This window comes from Cyanistes caeruleus, chromosome 1 (assembly GCF_971803275.1).
Source record: "Cyanistes caeruleus chromosome 1, bCyaCae1.hap1.1, whole genome shotgun sequence".
Taxonomy (NCBI): domain Eukaryota; kingdom Metazoa; phylum Chordata; class Aves; order Passeriformes; family Paridae; genus Cyanistes; species Cyanistes caeruleus.
Genome location: NC_141701.1, coordinates 100,475,523 through 100,495,336, shown reverse-complemented (window position 1 = coordinate 100,495,336; position 19,814 = coordinate 100,475,523). Strand labels below are relative to the sequence as shown.

At 49.0% G+C, this 19,814-nt stretch overlaps 3 protein-coding genes across 3 annotated transcripts; all 3 read right to left on the bottom strand.

Annotated features, from left to right (window-relative positions):
* Nucleotides 1–4,271: 4,271 nt before the first annotated feature.
* LOC147655774 (inositol 1,4,5-trisphosphate receptor-interacting protein-like 1) lies at nt 4,272–5,762 on the bottom strand. Its single transcript, XM_086844666.1, has one exon. The coding sequence runs from the start codon at nt 5,760–5,762 to the stop codon at nt 4,272–4,274; it is 1,491 nt and encodes a 496-aa protein (XP_086700792.1).
* A 4,777-nt stretch (nt 5,763–10,539) lies between these two features.
* Nucleotides 10,540–12,030, bottom strand: LOC147655773 (inositol 1,4,5-trisphosphate receptor-interacting protein-like 1). The gene has a single exon (XM_086843597.1). It carries the CDS (start codon nt 12,028–12,030, stop codon nt 10,540–10,542), a length of 1,491 nt encoding a protein of 496 aa, XP_086699723.1.
* Nucleotides 12,031–15,492: 3,462 nt separating this feature from the next.
* LOC147655772 (inositol 1,4,5-trisphosphate receptor-interacting protein-like 1) lies at nt 15,493–18,707 on the bottom strand. Its single transcript, XM_086844850.1, has 2 exons — nt 18,571–18,707; nt 15,493–18,301 (listed from the first exon to the last, which is right to left on the bottom strand). The coding sequence occupies exons 1-2, from the start codon at nt 18,670–18,672 to the stop codon at nt 16,808–16,810; spliced, it is 1,596 nt and encodes a 531-aa protein (XP_086700976.1). The 5' UTR covers nt 18,673–18,707; the 3' UTR covers nt 15,493–16,807.
* Nucleotides 18,708–19,814: the final 1,107 nt, after the last annotated feature.

The following is a 19,814-nucleotide window of genomic DNA, read 5'->3' as shown; positions in this document are numbered from 1 at the left end:
TGCCAGTCTCCTAGATCTCCATGTTGGAAGGCACCCTTGGGAATCATTGAGCCTAAGCTCAAGCTCACTGCTTGAGCTAGCCTTAAATGTCTGCATCATGCGGCTTGAAAAAGTCCCTGAAGTTCACACAGTTCCACTGCAAACTTCACACTGCCTACTCCACCAGGTCCCCAGATGCCACATGCCCATGACTTTTAAACCTCTCTGAGGCTGGTGACTCAGCCATTGTCCTAGGCAGCCTGTTGCCAAGCTTGAGATCCTTTGGTTGAAGGAATACTTCCTGGAGATCCAATCTAAATCTCCTTTGGCACAACTTGAGGGAATTTCCTCTGATCATATTGTTTGTTCTCTGGGCTGGTAAATATAATGAGCCCCGCGTAGCTACAAACTCCCTTCAGGCACCATCTGCATTGTGTCAGGTGCAGATGTTAGGCCTGTGACACCAGCTCTTCCCAGAGGAGAGGAAAGGTGCTGCTTTTGCACTGAGGTCCCCGTGATGCAGTGGGACCAAATGGCGCGTCAGCGGGCATAAGGCTGCCAGGAAGTGTTTCCATGCGAGGAGAACCTTGCTGCCAAATACATCACCCAATAGAATCTGTCCCCTTCCAAGCAGAAGGAAAAATCAGAATTCTCCTTGTAGAAAATGGGAAGCTTAAGAGGGAAAGTCAGTGCTGGAATGTGCCAGGATACCCATGTGGTTTTTGCCAACCTGCAAGGCCAGACCGTGAAGGTGGGATCCCGGCAGCCAAGAGATGCCCTCTTGCTCTGGGGCCTTCCATGGAACTGGCAGCACAGATGAGAGAGCCTTTCCTTGGCCTTGGCCTTCAGCAGGGCCACAGTGTGGGCAAAGGCCAAATGCCCTAAGAAAGCAGCTCAGATTTACACTTGGCAACCGGAAGGATGCCCGAGGACAGACAAGCTCAACAAGGTGCTAGTGCAGTAGAGCTTAGGCTACAGCTTTCTGCCCTTGTATCTCTGGAGCCTTGGAGGGGAAGGCCGCATGGCTTGGGGTGACTTTCACCAGCTCTCCTGCTAACAGCCCCGGGCACACGAGGCTGTTTGGTCTCAGGCCTGGCAAGAGCAGAAAGAAGCGCCCAAAGCCTGGCTTTGTAGAGCCCTGAGACAAGCAAAGATGAGGAGAGCGCAGAGAAGAGGCCATCAGCAGTGCACAGCAGCTTCTCGCAGTCATAAATGACAGAAAATTCAAACACTATTGTGGTTTGGAGTTTGTGTTGTGCTTTTTTTGGAGCCTTTTCCCCCCACCAGAGGAAAACGTGTGGCATTTTCCGTGTTGCACACCTGGATTTGAATGGTCTGCTCTAGGTACTGCCTAGACAAAACTCAAAATTGTGCCTTTGCCCCTCTCCTTACTCTGTTATCATTTGTCATTTCTAGGGGGTTGTGGGTAACACCATTTCTTTTTCCTCACCTTGTGCTCAGGAGCTGGGAGGGCCGCCAATCTCCCTCCCCCCAGCCCAGCTTGACCCTGAAAGGTTTCTGCAGTAGGGGAGCGCGGCATGTTGCCTGTGGCTCAGCTGCCAGCACCTGTGGCGGAGCCCAAATCTCATGGCAACGCTGCAGGGATCACTGCCCCACCTCCCATCTTGTCCAGCTCTGGAGCTCATTTAAATGCTGGGGTTTTTAATCTAGCTGCCTGAATAAAGAAACAATCCCATGGCAGAGGGAGCTTGAGGCTGTAATTTCGGGATCAAGCAGAAGGTAGGGACAGGACTGGTTAAAGCTAAAGCCGACCACAGGTGTCATGGCAAGAGGCAGTCGTACCGTCCTGGTTGGCTGTGTAATGTGCCCCTTCCATTGGCTTTGGGATGTGATGCATTTGGAAAGAAGGCGGGGTTTTAATGGAAAACCGGTCCGAATATTCACAGAGCCCTCTTAGGGGTAAAAGTGAACTCGGCTTTATTTCTGTCTTTAGCACGCTCTTACAGGGTCCCACAGGGTTCTCGCAGCTTAACGAGCTACTATTGGCTAATACATTTTGTTGATCCTTCCTTTTCTTGTACACAACATCATTGTTTTTCTTCATTCTCGCTGCTCCAGAAAAGTTCCAGGAGCACTGTCCCCGGAATTGTCGTCTAGCTTGAAAGCTGGGTCGTGCAGACAGGCTTTTACTGGAATATCTTAATAGATATATAATGTTCATATCATAAGAATACTTAATTAGTCTTACTAAAAACTGTCACAAGCAGTGCATGGCACTTAGAGAAGAATTATGAATAGTGCCATTCTAGTGAAATATTATCAATATAGTAAGAATTGATAGTAAAATACTTGAAGATCTCTTCCTATTGCATCAGGAAACTTCCCTTATTCTGGAGTGCTGATTTTTCTGGATTCCTCTTATTGGGTTTACATTTTGTAAACAGTCAAGAAACATTTTTTCAGATACAAATCTCTCCGTGTCTTCCAAGAGTGAGCTGAGTTACTGTTTGCGAAGAGCAGCGGTTGAATTCAGTGAAGCATGGTTTGTGTTCTTCTGAAAGGACTGGCAGTGGTTATTTTGTCGAGCTCAAAAGGAGACTCAATCTTTGTAGCTTTGAACTTCTTATTCTTTGTGTCCTCCTTCTTTTCTCCAGTTGTGCTAACTGGATGTTCTACCACCCATTCCTCCCCCTGCAAACCCAATGAGCCACAAAGACCACCGCATTCACCTCTGAGCAACTTTATTTTAAATAAAGTCTAAGGGCAGACTTGGCTTTATTTTTTTTTTTTTTTTTTTTTGTCATGAAGAATATCTCCTGAATCCACAGACTTTGAAAAGTGAGCTGAGCGAATGAGGGGCTGGGGGCAGGTGGCCTTCATTTCTGATGAGAACCAATTCAGCCCTGTAAGTTCGGTTGAGTTTAAGGAGACTGCTCACAAGCCCAGACTCCCAGCGCACGACATTTACCAATACTATAGGGGTGGCCGAGATCAAGAAAGTCTTGCACGCTCCGGCTTCTGTCAGATTGCATTTTATTGAAAACCCAGCAAAACAGTTTCATGCTTGCCAGTCATATGGCCACTTAGTGATATGTGTTAATTAATATGTGTCCAAACAGACAGTGACACTGTATATGGCCTTGTTTCTGTCCAAAAATATTATAGATGTGATATGCATTCTATGTATTTTCAAACCGTATTTACGTAATAGACAACTTTCCTGTCATAAATACAATCACTACAGAGCATAATATTTTCACTGTAGATAGTCACTATAGATAGTCACTATTGTCACTACAGATAGTGACATAATCTACATCTTGAATTTATATTGTTTTATTATCATATCTATTCCAATGATTTTTTTCATTCTATAACATTTTCCATATTTCATAACATTTAACAATAAATATATATTATTTGCTGTAATTCGATAGGAATGATCTCTAATTGGTTTTCTATTTCATTTCCACTTTATGAAATTATTGTTTTGTATGAAATACAATACATGTATATGTGTATATATTTTATAAGTATATCTATGTAATAAAAATTTTGCCTCTCAGAAATGCAGTAACTGTAGAGCATGAATATGTGTCACAACATGTAGTGACATTACATATGTGCCCTATCTTTTTATAAAATAATACGATCATTGATAAACTATTGTTATTATTTGTATCTATTAAAAACAGAACTCTATCATTTGTATCTATTAAAAACACATCTGTTAATAAAAATCTTTGTAGTTATATATACATGTTTTAGTTATATATGTATATATCTATTTCTCAGTGTATCCCATTCTTTCTTCTTTGTTGTGGCACTAAAAAGTGATCATCTGCCAGCAGCTGCAAGCCCCATGAGCACACACATCCAAAGGACAAGAGGAGGGCGTGGTGAGGGCCTTGGAACACAAGCCCTGTGAGGAACAAGTGAGGGAGCTGGAGCTGTTTAGGCTGGAGAAACAGAGACTCAGAGGTGACCTTAGCCCCTCTCCACAACTGCCTGAAAGGTGGCTGTAGGCAGGTTGGGGTCGGTCTCTTTTTCCAGGCAGCAACTGACGGAGCGAGAGGACACAGTCTTAAGCTGTGCCAAGGGACATTTAGCCTGGATGTTTGGAAAAAGCTTTTGACTGAAAGAGTGCTAAAAGTAGTGGAATTATCTTCTCGGGGGAGGTGACGGAGTCACCATCCCTGGATGTGTTGAAAAAAGATTGGGTATGGCACTCGGTGTCATGGTTTTGTTGAGGTGGTGTTAGGGCATGGCTTGAACTTGATGATGTTAAATGGCTCTTCCAACCTAGCAGTTCTGTGATTCTAGGAGCCCTGCTAACAGTGGCCATAGGCCAGCAACCTCGCCAGGCGATGGCGCAGATCAAGGTAGGCTTGCATGGCCTGGGAGTGGGCAGCCTGATCCCGCCACAGGCTGTGGAAGAGGTTGGATGGCCTAGCTGTTCGTACATCTTGGGGCAACCTGATCTCCTCTGGAAGCCTCTGGTTGCCCACAATAAAATGCTGCAGGTGTTTCTTTTGCAGAGCTAAGCGCAGCTGCTCCAGGACATCGGACAGCTGAAGCAGGAAAAACCTGCTGTGCCACCGTGACAGCGGTACGGTGTTCAGCTGGTGCATGAAGATGGTCTTGATGGAATGGATGGAGAAGCCCTTGCACTCCTGAAAAGCTGCAGCAAGGAGCTGCAGGCATTTCAGGTGCGAGCTGTCCTGAGGGAGCTGCATGGCCATGTGCCTGAAGAACTTTGTCTCTGCCGTGCTGTAGGTCTCAGGCCACATTGTGCTTGGGGTGTGGGCCCCTCGAGGCCGGCTGCTGATAAAGATGTCCGAGGTGAATCGCTGTACCCCAAGCATCACCTGAACCTGGAAGCTTTCCTGGCTGTTGGACAGCCTGAGGTGGCAGAAGCGCTGGGAGCAGTGCAGCGCTAAATGCCAACCGCGTGACTCAGGCAAACGCTGCCAGCTTACTTCCAGCAGTCTGTAGAAGAAGTAGATGGTTTTCTCCACGTCAAGGTAGGAGCCGGTGCACAGCATGTCTAGGAGGTTGGGCTGCTGAGTCACCATGCCAATCACGTCAGGGTGGTGGCGGAAGCACAGCATGTTCGCACCCTCCTGCCCCCTCGGGCAGCTGCACACCAGCTCCACGCGGACACGGAAGTTCCTGCCGGGCCTCAGCCAGTCAGCGTCACGCTCCAGGCGGAAGATGTGGCCTGGGGGAGCAGTCAGGGGTACAAGCACATGGTACACAGCTTCCTCCCCACTCTCAGTCCAGCCTTCAAAGGCACTGCCAAAACCAATGGCTTGGTGCAGCACCGGGAAGAAAGTCCCAACCAAGGCACGCCTGAGGGCACTTAGGAATTTCTCCATCATGGCCGTTGTCCTGTTGCAGCCTGCCTGCAGGTCCTGTACAGGCCACTGTATGCGCTCGTCCAGAAGCCATGCCAGATCATACGTCCGTGTCTCGTCCTCTTCCTCGCTCTCCTTTTCCTTCTCCCCCTCGCCGCTGACCTCTGCCTCACGCCTTCTCTTCCTGCACATAAACCATAGGGGCAAGAGAAGAAGCGAGAGCCCAACAAATGCCCAGACCTGCCAGGGCTGCAAGGCAGACCAGAGCAGGTCTCCCCAGGATGGGCCACTCTGCATCAGGGCGAGCTGCTCCACCTCCAGCTCCAGCCGAATCCTCTCACGTTCCTGGAACTTGGCACGCTCCTCCATGAGCAGACGTGTCGCCTCATCCAAATCTTCACCCACGGGCTGTGGGTAGTCAATGATGCTTTGCAAGAGCAAGAACCACAATACCCAGGTATCCATGGTCTGCAGGAGGATGGAGACAAGGCCGTGAGGGGAGCGGGGAAAGAGGCAGCTGGCAGTGGGAGCAGCAGGTCTGGGAATCCCAGGGATCTGGGGACAGCAAGGCCTGTCCCACTGCCCCAGCAGCAGCAGCAGTAGCAGCTGGTACCCTAGCTAAGGCTCTACCATCAGGGGCTGTCCCTGCATGCAGCAGGGAGAAGCCAGCCCCAGGTGCAGCATTTCTGCCCCGGCCCTTGTCCCCAGCACAGCCTCCCTGCCACATGTGCACTCACCGCTTGCCCAAGCAATACAGGGCCAGAGTTACCTGCTGGGGCCTTTTCCAGCTGCCCCCATTGTGACGCGTCCCCTGTGATGTCACGGGTGCCCCAGCGCATCACAAGCCAGCCAACTGCACCCTTTGTCCCTACCCCAGCTCAGCCACTCATATATACTGTTTAAGGCTGCTTTGGAGTGAATTTTCTTCAAAGAACGTCCCTTGGTCTTTCTTTTGTCTTTCTGGCCTCCATTGCCAGTCTCCTAGATCTCCATGTTGGAAGGCACCCTTGGGAATCATTGAGCCTAAGCTCAAGCTCACTGCTTGAGCTAGCCTTAAATGTCTGCATCATGCGGCTTGAAAAAGTCCCTGAAGTTCACACAGTTCCACTGCAAACTTCACACTGCCTACTCCACCAGGTCCCCAGATGCCACATGCCCATGACTTTTAAACCTCTCTGAGGCTGGTGACTCAGCCATTGTCCTAGGCAGCCTGTTGCCAAGCTTGAGATCCTTTGGTTGAAGGAATACTTCCTGGAGATCCAATCTAAATCTCCTTTGGCACAACTTGAGGGAATTTCCTCTGATCATATTGTTTGTTCTCTGGGCTGGTAAATATAATGAGCCCCGCGTAGCTACAAACTCCCTTCAGGCACCATCTGCATTGTGTCAGGTGCAGATGTTAGGCCTGTGACACCAGCTCTTCCCAGAGGAGAGGAAAGGTGCTGCTTTTGCACTGAGGTCCCCGTGATGCAGTGGGACCAAATGGCGCGTCAGCGGGCATAAGGCTGCCAGGAAGTGTTTCCATGCGAGGAGAACCTTGCTGCCAAATACATCACCCAATAGAATCTGTCCCCTTCCAAGCAGAAGGAAAAATCAGAATTCTCCTTGTAGAAAATGGGAAGCTTAAGAGGGAAAGTCAGTGCTGGAATGTGCCAGGATACCCATGTGGTTTTTGCCAACCTGCAAGGCCAGACCGTGAAGGTGGGATCCCGGCAGCCAAGAGATGCCCTCTTGCTCTGGGGCCTTCCATGGAACTGGCAGCACAGATGAGAGAGCCTTTCCTTGGCCTTGGCCTTCAGCAGGGCCACAGTGTGGGCAAAGGCCAAATGCCCTAAGAAAGCAGCTCAGATTTACACTTGGCAACCGGAAGGATGCCCGAGGACAGACAAGCTCAACAAGGTGCTAGTGCAGTAGAGCTTAGGCTACAGCTTTCTGCCCTTGTATCTCTGGAGCCTTGGAGGGGAAGGCCGCATGGCTTGGGGTGACTTTCACCAGCTCTCCTGCTAACAGCCCCGGGCACACGAGGCTGTTTGGTCTCAGGCCTGGCAAGAGCAGAAAGAAGCGCCCAAAGCCTGGCTTTGTAGAGCCCTGAGACAAGCAAAGATGAGGAGAGCGCAGAGAAGAGGCCATCAGCAGTGCACAGCAGCTTCTCGCAGTCATAAATGACAGAAAATTCAAACACTATTGTGGTTTGGAGTTTGTGTTGTGCTTTTTTTGGAGCCTTTTCCCCCCACCAGAGGAAAACGTGTGGCATTTTCCGTGTTGCACACCTGGATTTGAATGGTCTGCTCTAGGTACTGCCTAGACAAAACTCAAAATTGTGCCTTTGCCCCTCTCCTTACTCTGTTATCATTTGTCATTTCTAGGGGGTTGTGGGTAACACCATTTCTTTTTCCTCACCTTGTGCTCAGGAGCTGGGAGGGCCGCCAATCTCCCTCCCCCCAGCCCAGCTTGACCCTGAAAGGTTTCTGCAGTAGGGGAGCGCGGCATGTTGCCTGTGGCTCAGCTGCCAGCACCTGTGGCAGAGCCCAAATCTCATGGCAACGCTGCAGGGATCACTGCCCCACCTCCCATCTTGTCCAGCTCTGGAGCTCATTTAAATGCTGGGGTTTTTAATCTAGCTGCCTGAATAAAGAAACAATCCCATGGCAGAGGGAGCTTGAGGCTGTAATTTCGGGATCAAGCAGAAGGTAGGGACAGGACTGGTTAAAGCTAAAGCCGACCACAGGTGTCATGGCAAGAGGCAGTCGTACCGTCCTGGTTGGCTGTGTAATGTGCCCCTTCCATTGGCTTTGGGATGTGATGCATTTGGAAAGAAGGCAGGGTTTTAATGGAAAACCGCTCCGAATATTCACAGAGCCCTCTTAGAGGTAAAAGTGAACTCGGCTTTATTTCTGTCTTTAGCACGCTCTTACAGGGTCCCACAGGGTTCTCGCAGCTTAACGAGCTACTATTGGCTAATACATTTTGTTGATCCTTCCTTTTCTTGTACACAACATCATTGTTTTTCTTCATTCTCGCTGCTCCAGAAAAGTTCCAGGAGCACTGTCCCCGGAATTGTCGTCTAGCTTGAAAGCTGGGTCGTGCAGACAGGCTTTTACTGGAATATCTTAATAGATATATAATGTTCATATCATAAGAATACTTAATTAGTCTTACTAAAAACTGTCACAAGCAGTGCATGGCACTTAGAGAAGAATTATGAATAGTGCCATTCTAGTGAAATATTATCAATATAGTAAGAATTGATAGTAAAATACTTGAAGATCTCTTCCTATTGCATCAGGAAACTTCCCTTATTCTGGAGTGCTGATTTTTCTGGATTCCTCTTATTGGGTTTACATTTTGTAAACAGTCAAGAAACATTTTTTCAGATACAAATCTCTCCGTGTCTTCCAAGAGTGAGCTGAGTTACTGTTTGCGAAGAGCAGCGGTTGAATTCAGTGAAGCATGGTTTGTGTTCTTCTGAAAGGACTGGCAGTGGTTATTTTGTCGAGCTCAAAAGGAGACTCAATCTTTGTAGCTTTGAACTTCTTATTCTTTGTGTCCTCCTTCTTTTCTCCAGTTGTGCTAACTGGATGTTCTACCACCCATTCCTCCCCCTGCAAACCCAATGAGCCACAAAGACCACCGCATTCACCTCTGAGCAACTTTATTTTAAATAAAGTCTAAGGGCAGACTTGGCTTTATTTTTTTTTTTTTTTTTTTTTGTCATGAAGAATATCTCCTGAATCCACAGACTTTGAAAAGTGAGCTGAGCGAATGAGGGGCTGGGGGCAGGTGGCCTTCATTTCTGATGAGAACCAATTCAGCCCTGTAAGTTCGGTTGAGTTTAAGGAGACTGCTCACAAGCCCAGACTCCCAGCGCACGACATTTACCAATACTATAGGGGTGGCCGAGATCAAGAAAGTCTTGCACGCTCCGGCTTCTGTCAGATTGCATTTTATTGAAAACCCAGCAAAACAGTTTCATGCTTGCCAGTCATATGGCCACTTAGTGATATGTGTTAATTAATATGTGTCCAAACAGACAGTGACACTGTATATGGCCTTGTTTCTGTCCAAAAATATTATAGATGTGATATGCATTCTATGTATTTTCAAACCGTATTTACGTAATAGACAACTTTCCTGTCATAAATACAATCACTACAGAGCATAATATTTTCACTGTAGATAGTCACTATAGATAGTCACTATTGTCACTACAGATAGTGACATAATCTACATCTTGAATTTATATTGTTTTATTATCATATCTATTCCAATGATTTTTTTCATTCTATAACATTTTCCATATTTCATAACATTTAACAATAAATATATATTATTTGCTGTAATTCGATAGGAATGATCTCTAATTGGTTTTCTATTTCATTTCCACTTTATGAAATTATTGTTTTGTATGAAATACAATACATGTATATGTGTATATATTTTATAAGTATATCTATGTAATAAAAATTTTGCCTCTCAGAAATGCAGTAACTGTAGAGCATGAATATGTGTCACAACATGTAGTGACATTACATATGTGCCCTATCTTTTTATAAAATAATACGATCATTGATAAACTATTGTTATTATTTGTATCTATTAAAAACAGAACTCTATCATTTGTATCTATTAAAAACACATCTGTTAATAAAAATCTTTGTAGTTATATATACATGTTTTAGTTATATATGTATATATCTATTTCTCAGTGTATCCCATTCTTTCTTCTTTGTTGTGGCACTAAAAAGTGATCATCTGCCAGCAGCTGCAAGCCCCATGAGCACACACATCCAAAGGACAAGAGGAGGGCGTGGTGAGGGCCTTGGAACACAAGCCCTGTGAGGAACAAGTGAGGGAGCTGGAGCTGTTTAGGCTGGAGAAACAGAGACTCAGAGGTGACCTTAGCCCCTCTCCACAACTGCCTGAAAGGTGGCTGTAGGCAGGTTGGGGTCGGTCTCTTTTTCCAGGCAGCAACTGACGGAGCGAGAGGACACAGTCTTAAGCTGTGCCAAGGGACATTTAGCCTGGATGTTTGGAAAAAGCTTTTGACTGAAAGAGTGCTAAAAGTAGTGGAATTATCTTCTCGGGGGAGGTGACGGAGTCACCATCCCTGGATGTGTTGAAAAAAGATTGGGTATGGCACTCGGTGTCATGGTTTTGTTGAGGTGGTGTTAGGGCATGGCTTGAACTTGATGATGTTAAATGGCTCTTCCAACCTAGCAGTTCTGTGATTCTAGGAGCCCTGCTAACAGTGGCCATAGGCCAGCAACCTCGCCAGGCGATGGCGCAGATCAAGGTAGGCTTGCATGGCCTGGGAGTGGGCAGCCTGATCCCGCCACAGGCTGTGGAAGAGGTTGGATGGCCTAGCTGTTCGTACATCTTGGGGCAACCTGATCTCCTCTGGAAGCCTCTGGTTGCCCACAATAAAATGCTGCAGGTGTTTCTTTTGCAGAGCTAAGCGCAGCTGCTCCAGGACATCGGACAGCTGAAGCAGGAAAAACCTGCTGTGCCACCGTGACAGCGGTACGGTGTTCAGCTGGTGCATGAAGATGGTCTTGATGGAATGGATGGAGAAGCCCTTGCACTCCTGAAAAGCTGCAGCAAGGAGCTGCAGGCATTTCAGGTGCGAGCTGTCCTGAGGGAGCTGCATGGCCATGTGCCTGAAGAACTTTGTCTCTGCCGTGCTGTAGGTCTCAGGCCACATTGTGCTTGGGGTGTGGGCCCCTCGAGGCCGGCTGCTGATAAAGATGTCCGAGGTGAATCGCTGTACCCCAAGCATCACCTGAACCTGGAAGCTTTCCTGGCTGTTGGACAGCCTGAGGTGGCAGAAGCGCTGGGAGCAGTGCAGCGCTAAATGCCAACCGCGTGACTCAGGCAAACGCTGCCAGCTTACTTCCAGCAGTCTGTAGAAGAAGTAGATGGTTTTCTCCACGTCAAGGTAGGAGCCGGTGCACAGCATGTCTAGGAGGTTGGGCTGCTGAGTCACCATGCCAATCACGTCAGGGTGGTGGCGGAAGCACAGCATGTTCGCACCCTCCTGCCCCCTCGGGCAGCTGCACACCAGCTCCACGCGGACACGGAAGTTCCTGCCGGGCCTCAGCCAGTCAGCGTCACGCTCCAGGCGGAAGATGTGGCCTGGGGGAGCAGTCAGGGGTACAAGCACATGGTACACAGCTTCCTCCCCACTCTCAGTCCAGCCTTCAAAGGCACTGCCAAAACCAATGGCTTGGTGCAGCACCGGGAAGAAAGTCCCAACCAAGGCACGCCTGAGGGCACTTAGGAATTTCTCCATCATGGCCGTTGTCCTGTTGCAGCCTGCCTGCAGGTCCTGTACAGGCCACTGTATGCGCTCGTCCAGAAGCCATGCCAGATCATACGTCCGTGTCTCGTCCTCTTCCTCGCTCTCCTTTTCCTTCTCCCCCTCGCCGCTGACCTCTGCCTCACGCCTTCTCTTCCTGCACATAAACCATAGGGGCAAGAGAAGAAGCGAGAGCCCAACAAATGCCCAGACCTGCCAGGGCTGCAAGGCAGACCAGAGCAGGTCTCCCCAGGATGGGCCACTCTGCATCAGGGCGAGCTGCTCCACCTCCAGCTCCAGCCGAATCCTCTCACGTTCCTGGAACTTGGCACGCTCCTCCATGAGCAGACGTGTCGCCTCATCCAAATCTTCACCCACGGGCTGTGGGTAGTCAATGATGCTTTGCAAGAGCAAGAACCACAATACCCAGGTATCCATGGTCTGCAGGAGGATGGAGACAAGGCCGTGAGGGGAGCGGGGAAAGAGGCAGCTGGCAGTGGGAGCAGCAGGTCTGGGAATCCCAGGGATCTGGGGACAGCAAGGCCTGTCCCACTGCCCCAGCAGCAGCAGCAGTAGCAGCTGGTACCCTAGCTAAGGCTCTACCATCAGGGGCTGTCCCTGCATGCAGCAGGGAGAAGCCAGCCCCAGGTGCAGCATTTCTGCCCCGGCCCTTGTCCCCAGCACAGCCTCCCTGCCACATGTGCACTCACCGCTTGCCCAAGCAATACAGGGCCAGAGTTACCTGCTGGGGCCTTTTCCAGCTGCCCCCATTGTGACGCGTCCCCTGTGATGTCACGGGTGCCCCAGCGCATCACAAGCCAGCCAACTGCACCCTTTGTCCCTACCCCAGCTCAGCCACTCATATATACTGTTTAAGGCTGCTTTGGAGTGAATTTTCTTCAAAGAACGTCCCTTGGTCTTTCTTTTGTCTTTCTGGCCTCCATTGCCAGTCTCCTAGATCTCCATGTTGGAAGGCACCCTTGGGAATCATTGAGCCTAAGCTCAAGCTCACTGCTTGAGCTAGCCTTAAATGTCTGCATCATGCGGCTTGAAAAAGTCCCTGAAGTTCACACAGTTCCACTGCAAACTTCACACTGCCTACTCCACCAGGTCCCCAGATGCCACATGCCCATGACTTTTAAACCTCTCTGAGGCTGGTGACTCAGCCATTGTCCTAGGCAGCCTGTTGCCAAGCTTGAGATCCTTTGGTTGAAGGAATACTTCCTGGAGATCCAATCTAAATCTCCTTTGGCACAACTTGAGGGAATTTCCTCTGATCATATTGTTTGTTCTCTGGGCTGGTAAATATAATGAGCCCCGCGTAGCTACAAACTCCCTTCAGGCACCATCTGCATTGTGTCAGGTGCAGATGTTAGGCCTGTGACACCAGCTCTTCCCAGAGGAGAGGAAAGGTGCTGCTTTTGCACTGAGGTCCCCGTGATGCAGTGGGACCAAATGGCGCGTCAGCGGGCATAAGGCTGCCAGGAAGTGTTTCCATGCGAGGAGAACCTTGCTGCCAAATACATCACCCAATAGAATCTGTCCCCTTCCAAGCAGAAGGAAAAATCAGAATTCTCCTTGTAGAAAATGGGAAGCTTAAGAGGGAAAGTCAGTGCTGGAATGTGCCAGGATACCCATGTGGTTTTTGCCAACCTGCAAGGCCAGACCGTGAAGGTGGGATCCCGGCAGCCAAGAGATGCCCTCTTGCTCTGGGGCCTTCCATGGAACTGGCAGCACAGATGAGAGAGCCTTTCCTTGGCCTTGGCCTTCAGCAGGGCCACAGTGTGGGCAAAGGCCAAATGCCCTAAGAAAGCAGCTCAGATTTACACTTGGCAACCGGAAGGATGCCCGAGGACAGACAAGCTCAACAAGGTGCTAGTGCAGTAGAGCTTAGGCTACAGCTTTCTGCCCTTGTATCTCTGGAGCCTTGGAGGGGAAGGCCGCATGGCTTGGGGTGACTTTCACCAGCTCTCCTGCTAACAGCCCCGGGCACACGAGGCTGTTTGGTCTCAGGCCTGGCAAGAGCAGAAAGAAGCGCCCAAAGCCTGGCTTTGTAGAGCCCTGAGACAAGCAAAGATGAGGAGAGCGCAGAGAAGAGGCCATCAGCAGTGCACAGCAGCTTCTCGCAGTCATAAATGACAGAAAATTCAAACACTATTGTGGTTTGGAGTTTGTGTTGTGCTTTTTTTGGAGCCTTTTCCCCCCACCAGAGGAAAACGTGTGGCATTTTCCGTGTTGCACACCTGGATTTGAATGGTCTGCTCTAGGTACTGCCTAGACAAAACTCAAAATTGTGCCTTTGCCCCTCTCCTTACTCTGTTATCATTTGTCATTTCTAGGGGGTTGTGGGTAACACCATTTCTTTTTCCTCACCTTGTGCTCAGGAGCTGGGAGGGCCGCCAATCTCCCTCCCCCCAGCCCAGCTTGACCCTGAAAGGTTTCTGCAGTAGGGGAGCGCGGCATGTTGCCTGTGGCTCAGCTGCCAGCACCTGTGGCGGAGCCCAAATCTCATGGCAACGCTGCAGGGATCACTGCCCCACCTCCCATCTTGTCCAGCTCTGGAGCTCATTTAAATGCTGGGGTTTTTAATCTAGCTGCCTGAATAAAGAAACAATCCCATGGCAGAGGGAGCTTGAGGCTGTAATTTCGGGATCAAGCAGAAGGTAGGGACAGGACTGGTTAAAGCTAAAGCCGACCACAGGTGTCATGGCAAGAGGCAGTCGTACCGTCCTGGTTGGCTGTGTAATGTGCCCCTTCCATTGGCTTTGGGATGTGATGCATTTGGAAAGAAGGCGGGGTTTTAATGGAAAACCGGTCCGAATATTCACAGAGCCCTCTTAGGGGTAAAAGTGAACTCGGCTTTATTTCTGTCTTTAGCACGCTCTTACAGGGTCCCACAGGGTTCTCGCAGCTTAACGAGCTACTATTGGCTAATACATTTTGTTGATCCTTCCTTTTCTTGTACACAACATCATTGTTTTTCTTCATTCTCGCTGCTCCAGAAAAGTTCCAGGAGCACTGTCCCCGGAATTGTCGTCTAGCTTGAAAGCTGGGTCGTGCAGACAGGCTTTTACTGGAATATCTTAATAGATATATAATGTTCATATCATAAGAATACTTAATTAGTCTTACTAAAAACTGTCACAAGCAGTGCATGGCACTTAGAGAAGAATTATGAATAGTGCCATTCTAGTGAAATATTATCAATATAGTAAGAATTGATAGTAAAATACTTGAAGATCTCTTCCTATTGCATCAGGAAACTTCCCTTATTCTGGAGTGCTGATTTTTCTGGATTCCTCTTATTGGGTTTACATTTTGTAAACAGTCAAGAAACATTTTTTCAGATACAAATCTCTCCGTGTCTTCCAAGAGTGAGCTGAGTTACTGTTTGCGAAGAGCAGCGGTTGAATTCAGTGAAGCATGGTTTGTGTTCTTCTGAAAGGACTGGCAGTGGTTATTTTGTCGAGCTCAAAAGGAGACTCAATCTTTGTAGCTTTGAACTTCTTATTCTTTGTGTCCTCCTTCTTTTCTCCAGTTGTGCTAACTGGATGTTCTACCACCCATTCCTCCCCCTGCAAACCCAATGAGCCACAAAGACCACCGCATTCACCTCTGAGCAACTTTATTTTAAATAAAGTCTAAGGGCAGACTTGGCTTTATTTTTTTTTTTTTTTTTTTTTGTCATGAAGAATATCTCCTGAATCCACAGACTTTGAAAAGTGAGCTGAGCGAATGAGGGGCTGGGGGCAGGTGGCCTTCATTTCTGATGAGAACCAATTCAGCCCTGTAAGTTCGGTTGAGTTTAAGGAGACTGCTCACAAGCCCAGACTCCCAGCGCACGACATTTACCAATACTATAGGGGTGGCCGAGATCAAGAAAGTCTTGCACGCTCCGGCTTCTGTCAGATTGCATTTTATTGAAAACCCAGCAAAACAGTTTCATGCTTGCCAGTCATATGGCCACTTAGTGATATGTGTTAATTAATATGTGTCCAAACAGACAGTGACACTGTATATGGCCTTGTTTCTGTCCAAAAATATTATAGATGTGATATGCATTCTATGTATTTTCAAACCGTATTTACGTAATAGACAACTTTCCTGTCATAAATACAATCACTACAGAGCATAATATTTTCACTGTAGATAGTCACTATAGATAGTCACTATTGTCACTACAGATAGTGACATAATCTACATCTTGAATTTATATTGTTTTATTATCATATCTATTCCAATGATTTTTTTCATTCTATAACATTTTCCATATTTCATAACATTTAACAATAAATATATATTATTTGCTGTAATTCGATAGGAATGATCTCTAATTGGTTTTCTATTTCATTTCCACTTTATGAAATTATTGTTTTGTATGAAATACAATACATGTATATGTGTATATATTTTATAAGTATATCTATGTAATAAAAATTTTGCCTCTCAGAAATGCAGTAACTGTAGAGCATGAATATGTGTCACAACATGTAGTGACATTACATATGTGCCCTATCTTTTTATAAAATAATACGATCATTGATAAACTATTGTTATTATTTGTATCTATTAAAAACAGAACTCTATCATTTGTATCTATTAAAAACACATCTGTTAATAAAAATCTTTGTAGTTATATATACATGTTTTAGTTATATATGTATATATCTATTTCTCAGTGTATCCCATTCTTTCTTCTTTGTTGTGGCACTAAAAAGTGATCATCTGCCAGCAGCTGCAAGCCCCATGAGCACACACATCCAAAGGACAAGAGGAGGGCGTGGTGAGGGCCTTGGAACACAAGCCCTGTGAGGAACAAGTGAGGGAGCTGGAGCTGTTTAGGCTGGAGAAACAGAGACTCAGAGGTGACCTTAGCCCCTCTCCACAACTGCCTGAAAGGTGGCTGTAGGCAGGTTGGGGTCGGTCTCTTTTTCCAGGCAGCAACTGACGGAGCGAGAGGACACAGTCTTAAGCTGTGCCAAGGGACATTTAGCCTGGATGTTTGGAAAAAGCTTTTGACTGAAAGAGTGCTAAAAGTAGTGGAATTATCTTCTCGGGGGAGGTGACGGAGTCACCATCCCTGGATGTGTTGAAAAAAGATTGGGTATGGCACTCGGTGTCATGGTTTTGTTGAGGTGGTGTTAGGGCATGGCTTGAACTTGATGATGTTAAATGGCTCTTCCAACCTAGCAGTTCTGTGATTCTAGGAGCCCTGCTAACAGTGGCCATAGGCCAGCAACCTCGCCAGGCGATGGCGCAGATCAAGGTAGGCTTGCATGGCCTGGGAGTGGGCAGCCTGATCCCGCCACAGGCTGTGGAAGAGGTTGGATGGCCTAGCTGTTCGTACATCTTGGGGCAACCTGATCTCCTCTGGAAGCCTCTGGTTGCCCACAATAAAATGCTGCAGGTGTTTCTTTTGCAGAGCTAAGCGCAGCTGCTCCAGGACATCGGACAGCTGAAGCAGGAAAAACCTGCTGTGCCACCGTGACAGCGGTACGGTGTTCAGCTGGTGCATGAAGATGGTCTTGATGGAATGGATGGAGAAGCCCTTGCACTCCTGAAAAGCTGCAGCAAGGAGCTGCAGGCATTTCAGGTGCGAGCTGTCCTGAGGGAGCTGCATGGCCATGTGCCTGAAGAACTTTGTCTCTGCCGTGCTGTAGGTCTCAGGCCACATTGTGCTTGGGGTGTGGGCCCCTCGAGGCCGGCTGCTGATAAAGATGTCCGAGGTGAATCGCTGTACCCCAAGCATCACCTGAACCTGGAAGCTTTCCTGGCTGTTGGACAGCCTGAGGTGGCAGAAGCGCTGGGAGCAGTGCAGCGCTAAATGCCAACCGCGTGACTCAGGCAAACGCTGCCAGCTTACTTCCAGCAGTCTGTAGAAGAAGTAGATGGTTTTCTCCACGTCAAGGTAGGAGCCGGTGCACAGCATGTCTAGGAGGTTGGGCTGCTGAGTCACCATGCCAATCACGTCAGGGTGGTGGCGGAAGCACAGCATGTTCGCACCCTCCTGCCCCCTCGGGCAGCTGCACACCAGCTCCACGCGGACACGGAAGTTCCTGCCGGGCCTCAGCCAGTCAGCGTCACGCTCCAGGCGGAAGATGTGGCCTGGGGGAGCAGTCAGGGGTACAAGCACATGGTACACAGCTTCCTCCCCACTCTCAGTCCAGCCTTCAAAGGCACTGCCAAAACCAATGGCTTGGTGCAGCACCGGGAAGAAAGTCCCAACCAAGGCACGCCTGAGGGCACTTAGGAATTTCTCCATCATGGCCGTTGTCCTGTTGCAGCCTGCCTGCAGGTCCTGTACAGGCCACTGTATGCGCTCGTCCAGAAGCCATGCCAGATCATACGTCCGTGTCTCGTCCTCTTCCTCGCTCTCCTTTTCCTTCTCCCCCTCGCCGCTGACCTCTGCCTCACGCCTTCTCTTCCTCCACATAAACCATAGGGGCAAGAGAAGAAGCGAGAGCCCAACAAATGCCCAGACCTGCCAGGGCTGCAAGGCAGACCAGAGCAGGTCTCCCCAGGATGGGCCACTCTGCATCAGGGCGAGCTGCTCCACCTCCAGCTCCAGCCGAATCCTCTCACGTTCCTGGAACTTGGCACGCTCCTCCATGAGCAGACGTGTCGCCTCATCCAAATCTTCACCCACGGGCTGTGGGTAGTCAATGATGCTTTGCAAGAGCAAGAACCACAATACCCAGGTATCCATGGTCTGCAGGAGGATGGAGACAAGGCCGTGAGGGGAGCGGGGAAAGAGGCAGCTGGCAGTGGGAGCAGCAGGTCTGGGAATCCCAGGGATCTGGGGACAGCAAGGCCTGTCCCACTGCCCCAGCAGCAGCAGCAGTAGCAGCTGGTACCCTAGCTAAGGCTCTACCATCAGGGGCTGTCCCTGCATGCAGCAGGGAGAAGCCAGCCCCAGGTGCAGCATTTCTGCCCCGGCCCTTGTCCCCAGCACAGCCTCCCTGCCACATGTGCACTCACCGCTTGCCCAAGCAATACAGGGCCAGAGTTACCTGCTGGGGCCTTTTCCAGCTGCCCCCATTGTGACGCGTCCCCTGTGATGTCACGGGTGCCCCAGCGCATCACAAGCCAGCCAACTGCACCCTTTGTCCCTACCCCAGCTCAGCCACTCATATATACTGTTTAAGGCTGCTTTGGAGTGAATTTTCTTCAAAGAACGTCCCTTGGTCTTTCTTTTGTCTTTCTGGCCTCCATTGCCAGTCTCCTAGATCTCCATGTTGGAAGGCACCCTTGGGAATCATTGAGCCTAAGCTCAAGCTCACTGCTTGAGCTAGCCTTAAATGTCTGCATCATGCGGCTTGAAAAAGTCCCTGAAGTTCACACAGTTCCACTGCAAACTTCACACTGCCTACTCCACCAGGTCCCCAGATGCCACATGCCCATGACTTTTAAACCTCTCTGAGGCTGGTGACTCAGCCATTGTCCTAGGCAGCCTGTTGCCAAGCTTGAGATCCTTTGGTTGAAGGAATACTTCCTGGAGATCCAATCTAAATCTCCTTTGGCACAACTTGAGGGAATTTCCTCTGATCATATTGTTTGTTCTCTGGGCTGGTAAATATAATGAGCCCCGCGTAGCTACAAACTCCCTTCAGGCACCATCTGCATTGTGTCAGGTGCAGATGTTAGGCCTGTGACACCAGCTCTTCCCAGAGGAGAGGAAAGGTGCTGCTTTTGCACTGAGGTCCCCGTGATGCAGTGGGACCAAATGGCGCGTCAGCGGGCATAAGGCTGCCAGGAAGTGTTTCCATGCGAGGAGAACCTTGCTGCCAAATACATCACCCAATAGAATCTGTCCCCTTCCAAGCAGAAGGAAAAATCAGAATTCTCCTTGTAGAAAATGGGAAGCTTAAGAGGGAAAGTCAGTGCTGGAATGTGCCAGGATACCCATGTGGTTTTTGCCAACCTGCAAGGCCAGACCGTGAAGGTGGGATCCCGGCAGCCAAGAGATGCCCTCTTGCTCTGGGGCCTTCCATGGAACTGGCAGCACAGATGAGAGAGCCTTTCCTTGGCCTTGGCCTTCAGCAGGGCCACAGTGTGGGCAAAGGCCAAATGCCCTAAGAAAGCAGCTCAGATTTACACTTGGCAACCGGAAGGATGCCCGAGGACAGACAAGCTCAACAAGGTGCTAGTGCAGTAGAGCTTAGGCTACAGCTTTCTGCCCTTGTATCTCTGGAGCCTTGGAGGGGAAGGCCGCATGGCTTGGG

What these genes read in the sequence shown, in the direction of transcription:
- LOC147655774 (XM_086844666.1), bottom strand. Translation starts at nt 5,762, where the DNA reads ATGGATACCTGGGTATTGTGGTTCTTGCTCTTGCAAAGCATCATTGAC.
- LOC147655773 (XM_086843597.1), bottom strand. Translation starts at nt 12,030, where the DNA reads ATGGATACCTGGGTATTGTGGTTCTTGCTCTTGCAAAGCATCATTGAC.
- LOC147655772 (XM_086844850.1), bottom strand. Translation starts at nt 18,672, where the DNA reads ATGCGCTGGGGCACCCGTGACATCACAGGGGACGCGTCACAATGGGGG. An exon ending in CTGTATTGCTTGGGCAAGCG is followed by an intron (nt 18,302 to 18,570) that starts GTGAGTGCACAT and finishes ATCCTCCTGCAG; the next exon opens with ACCATGGATACCTGGGTATT.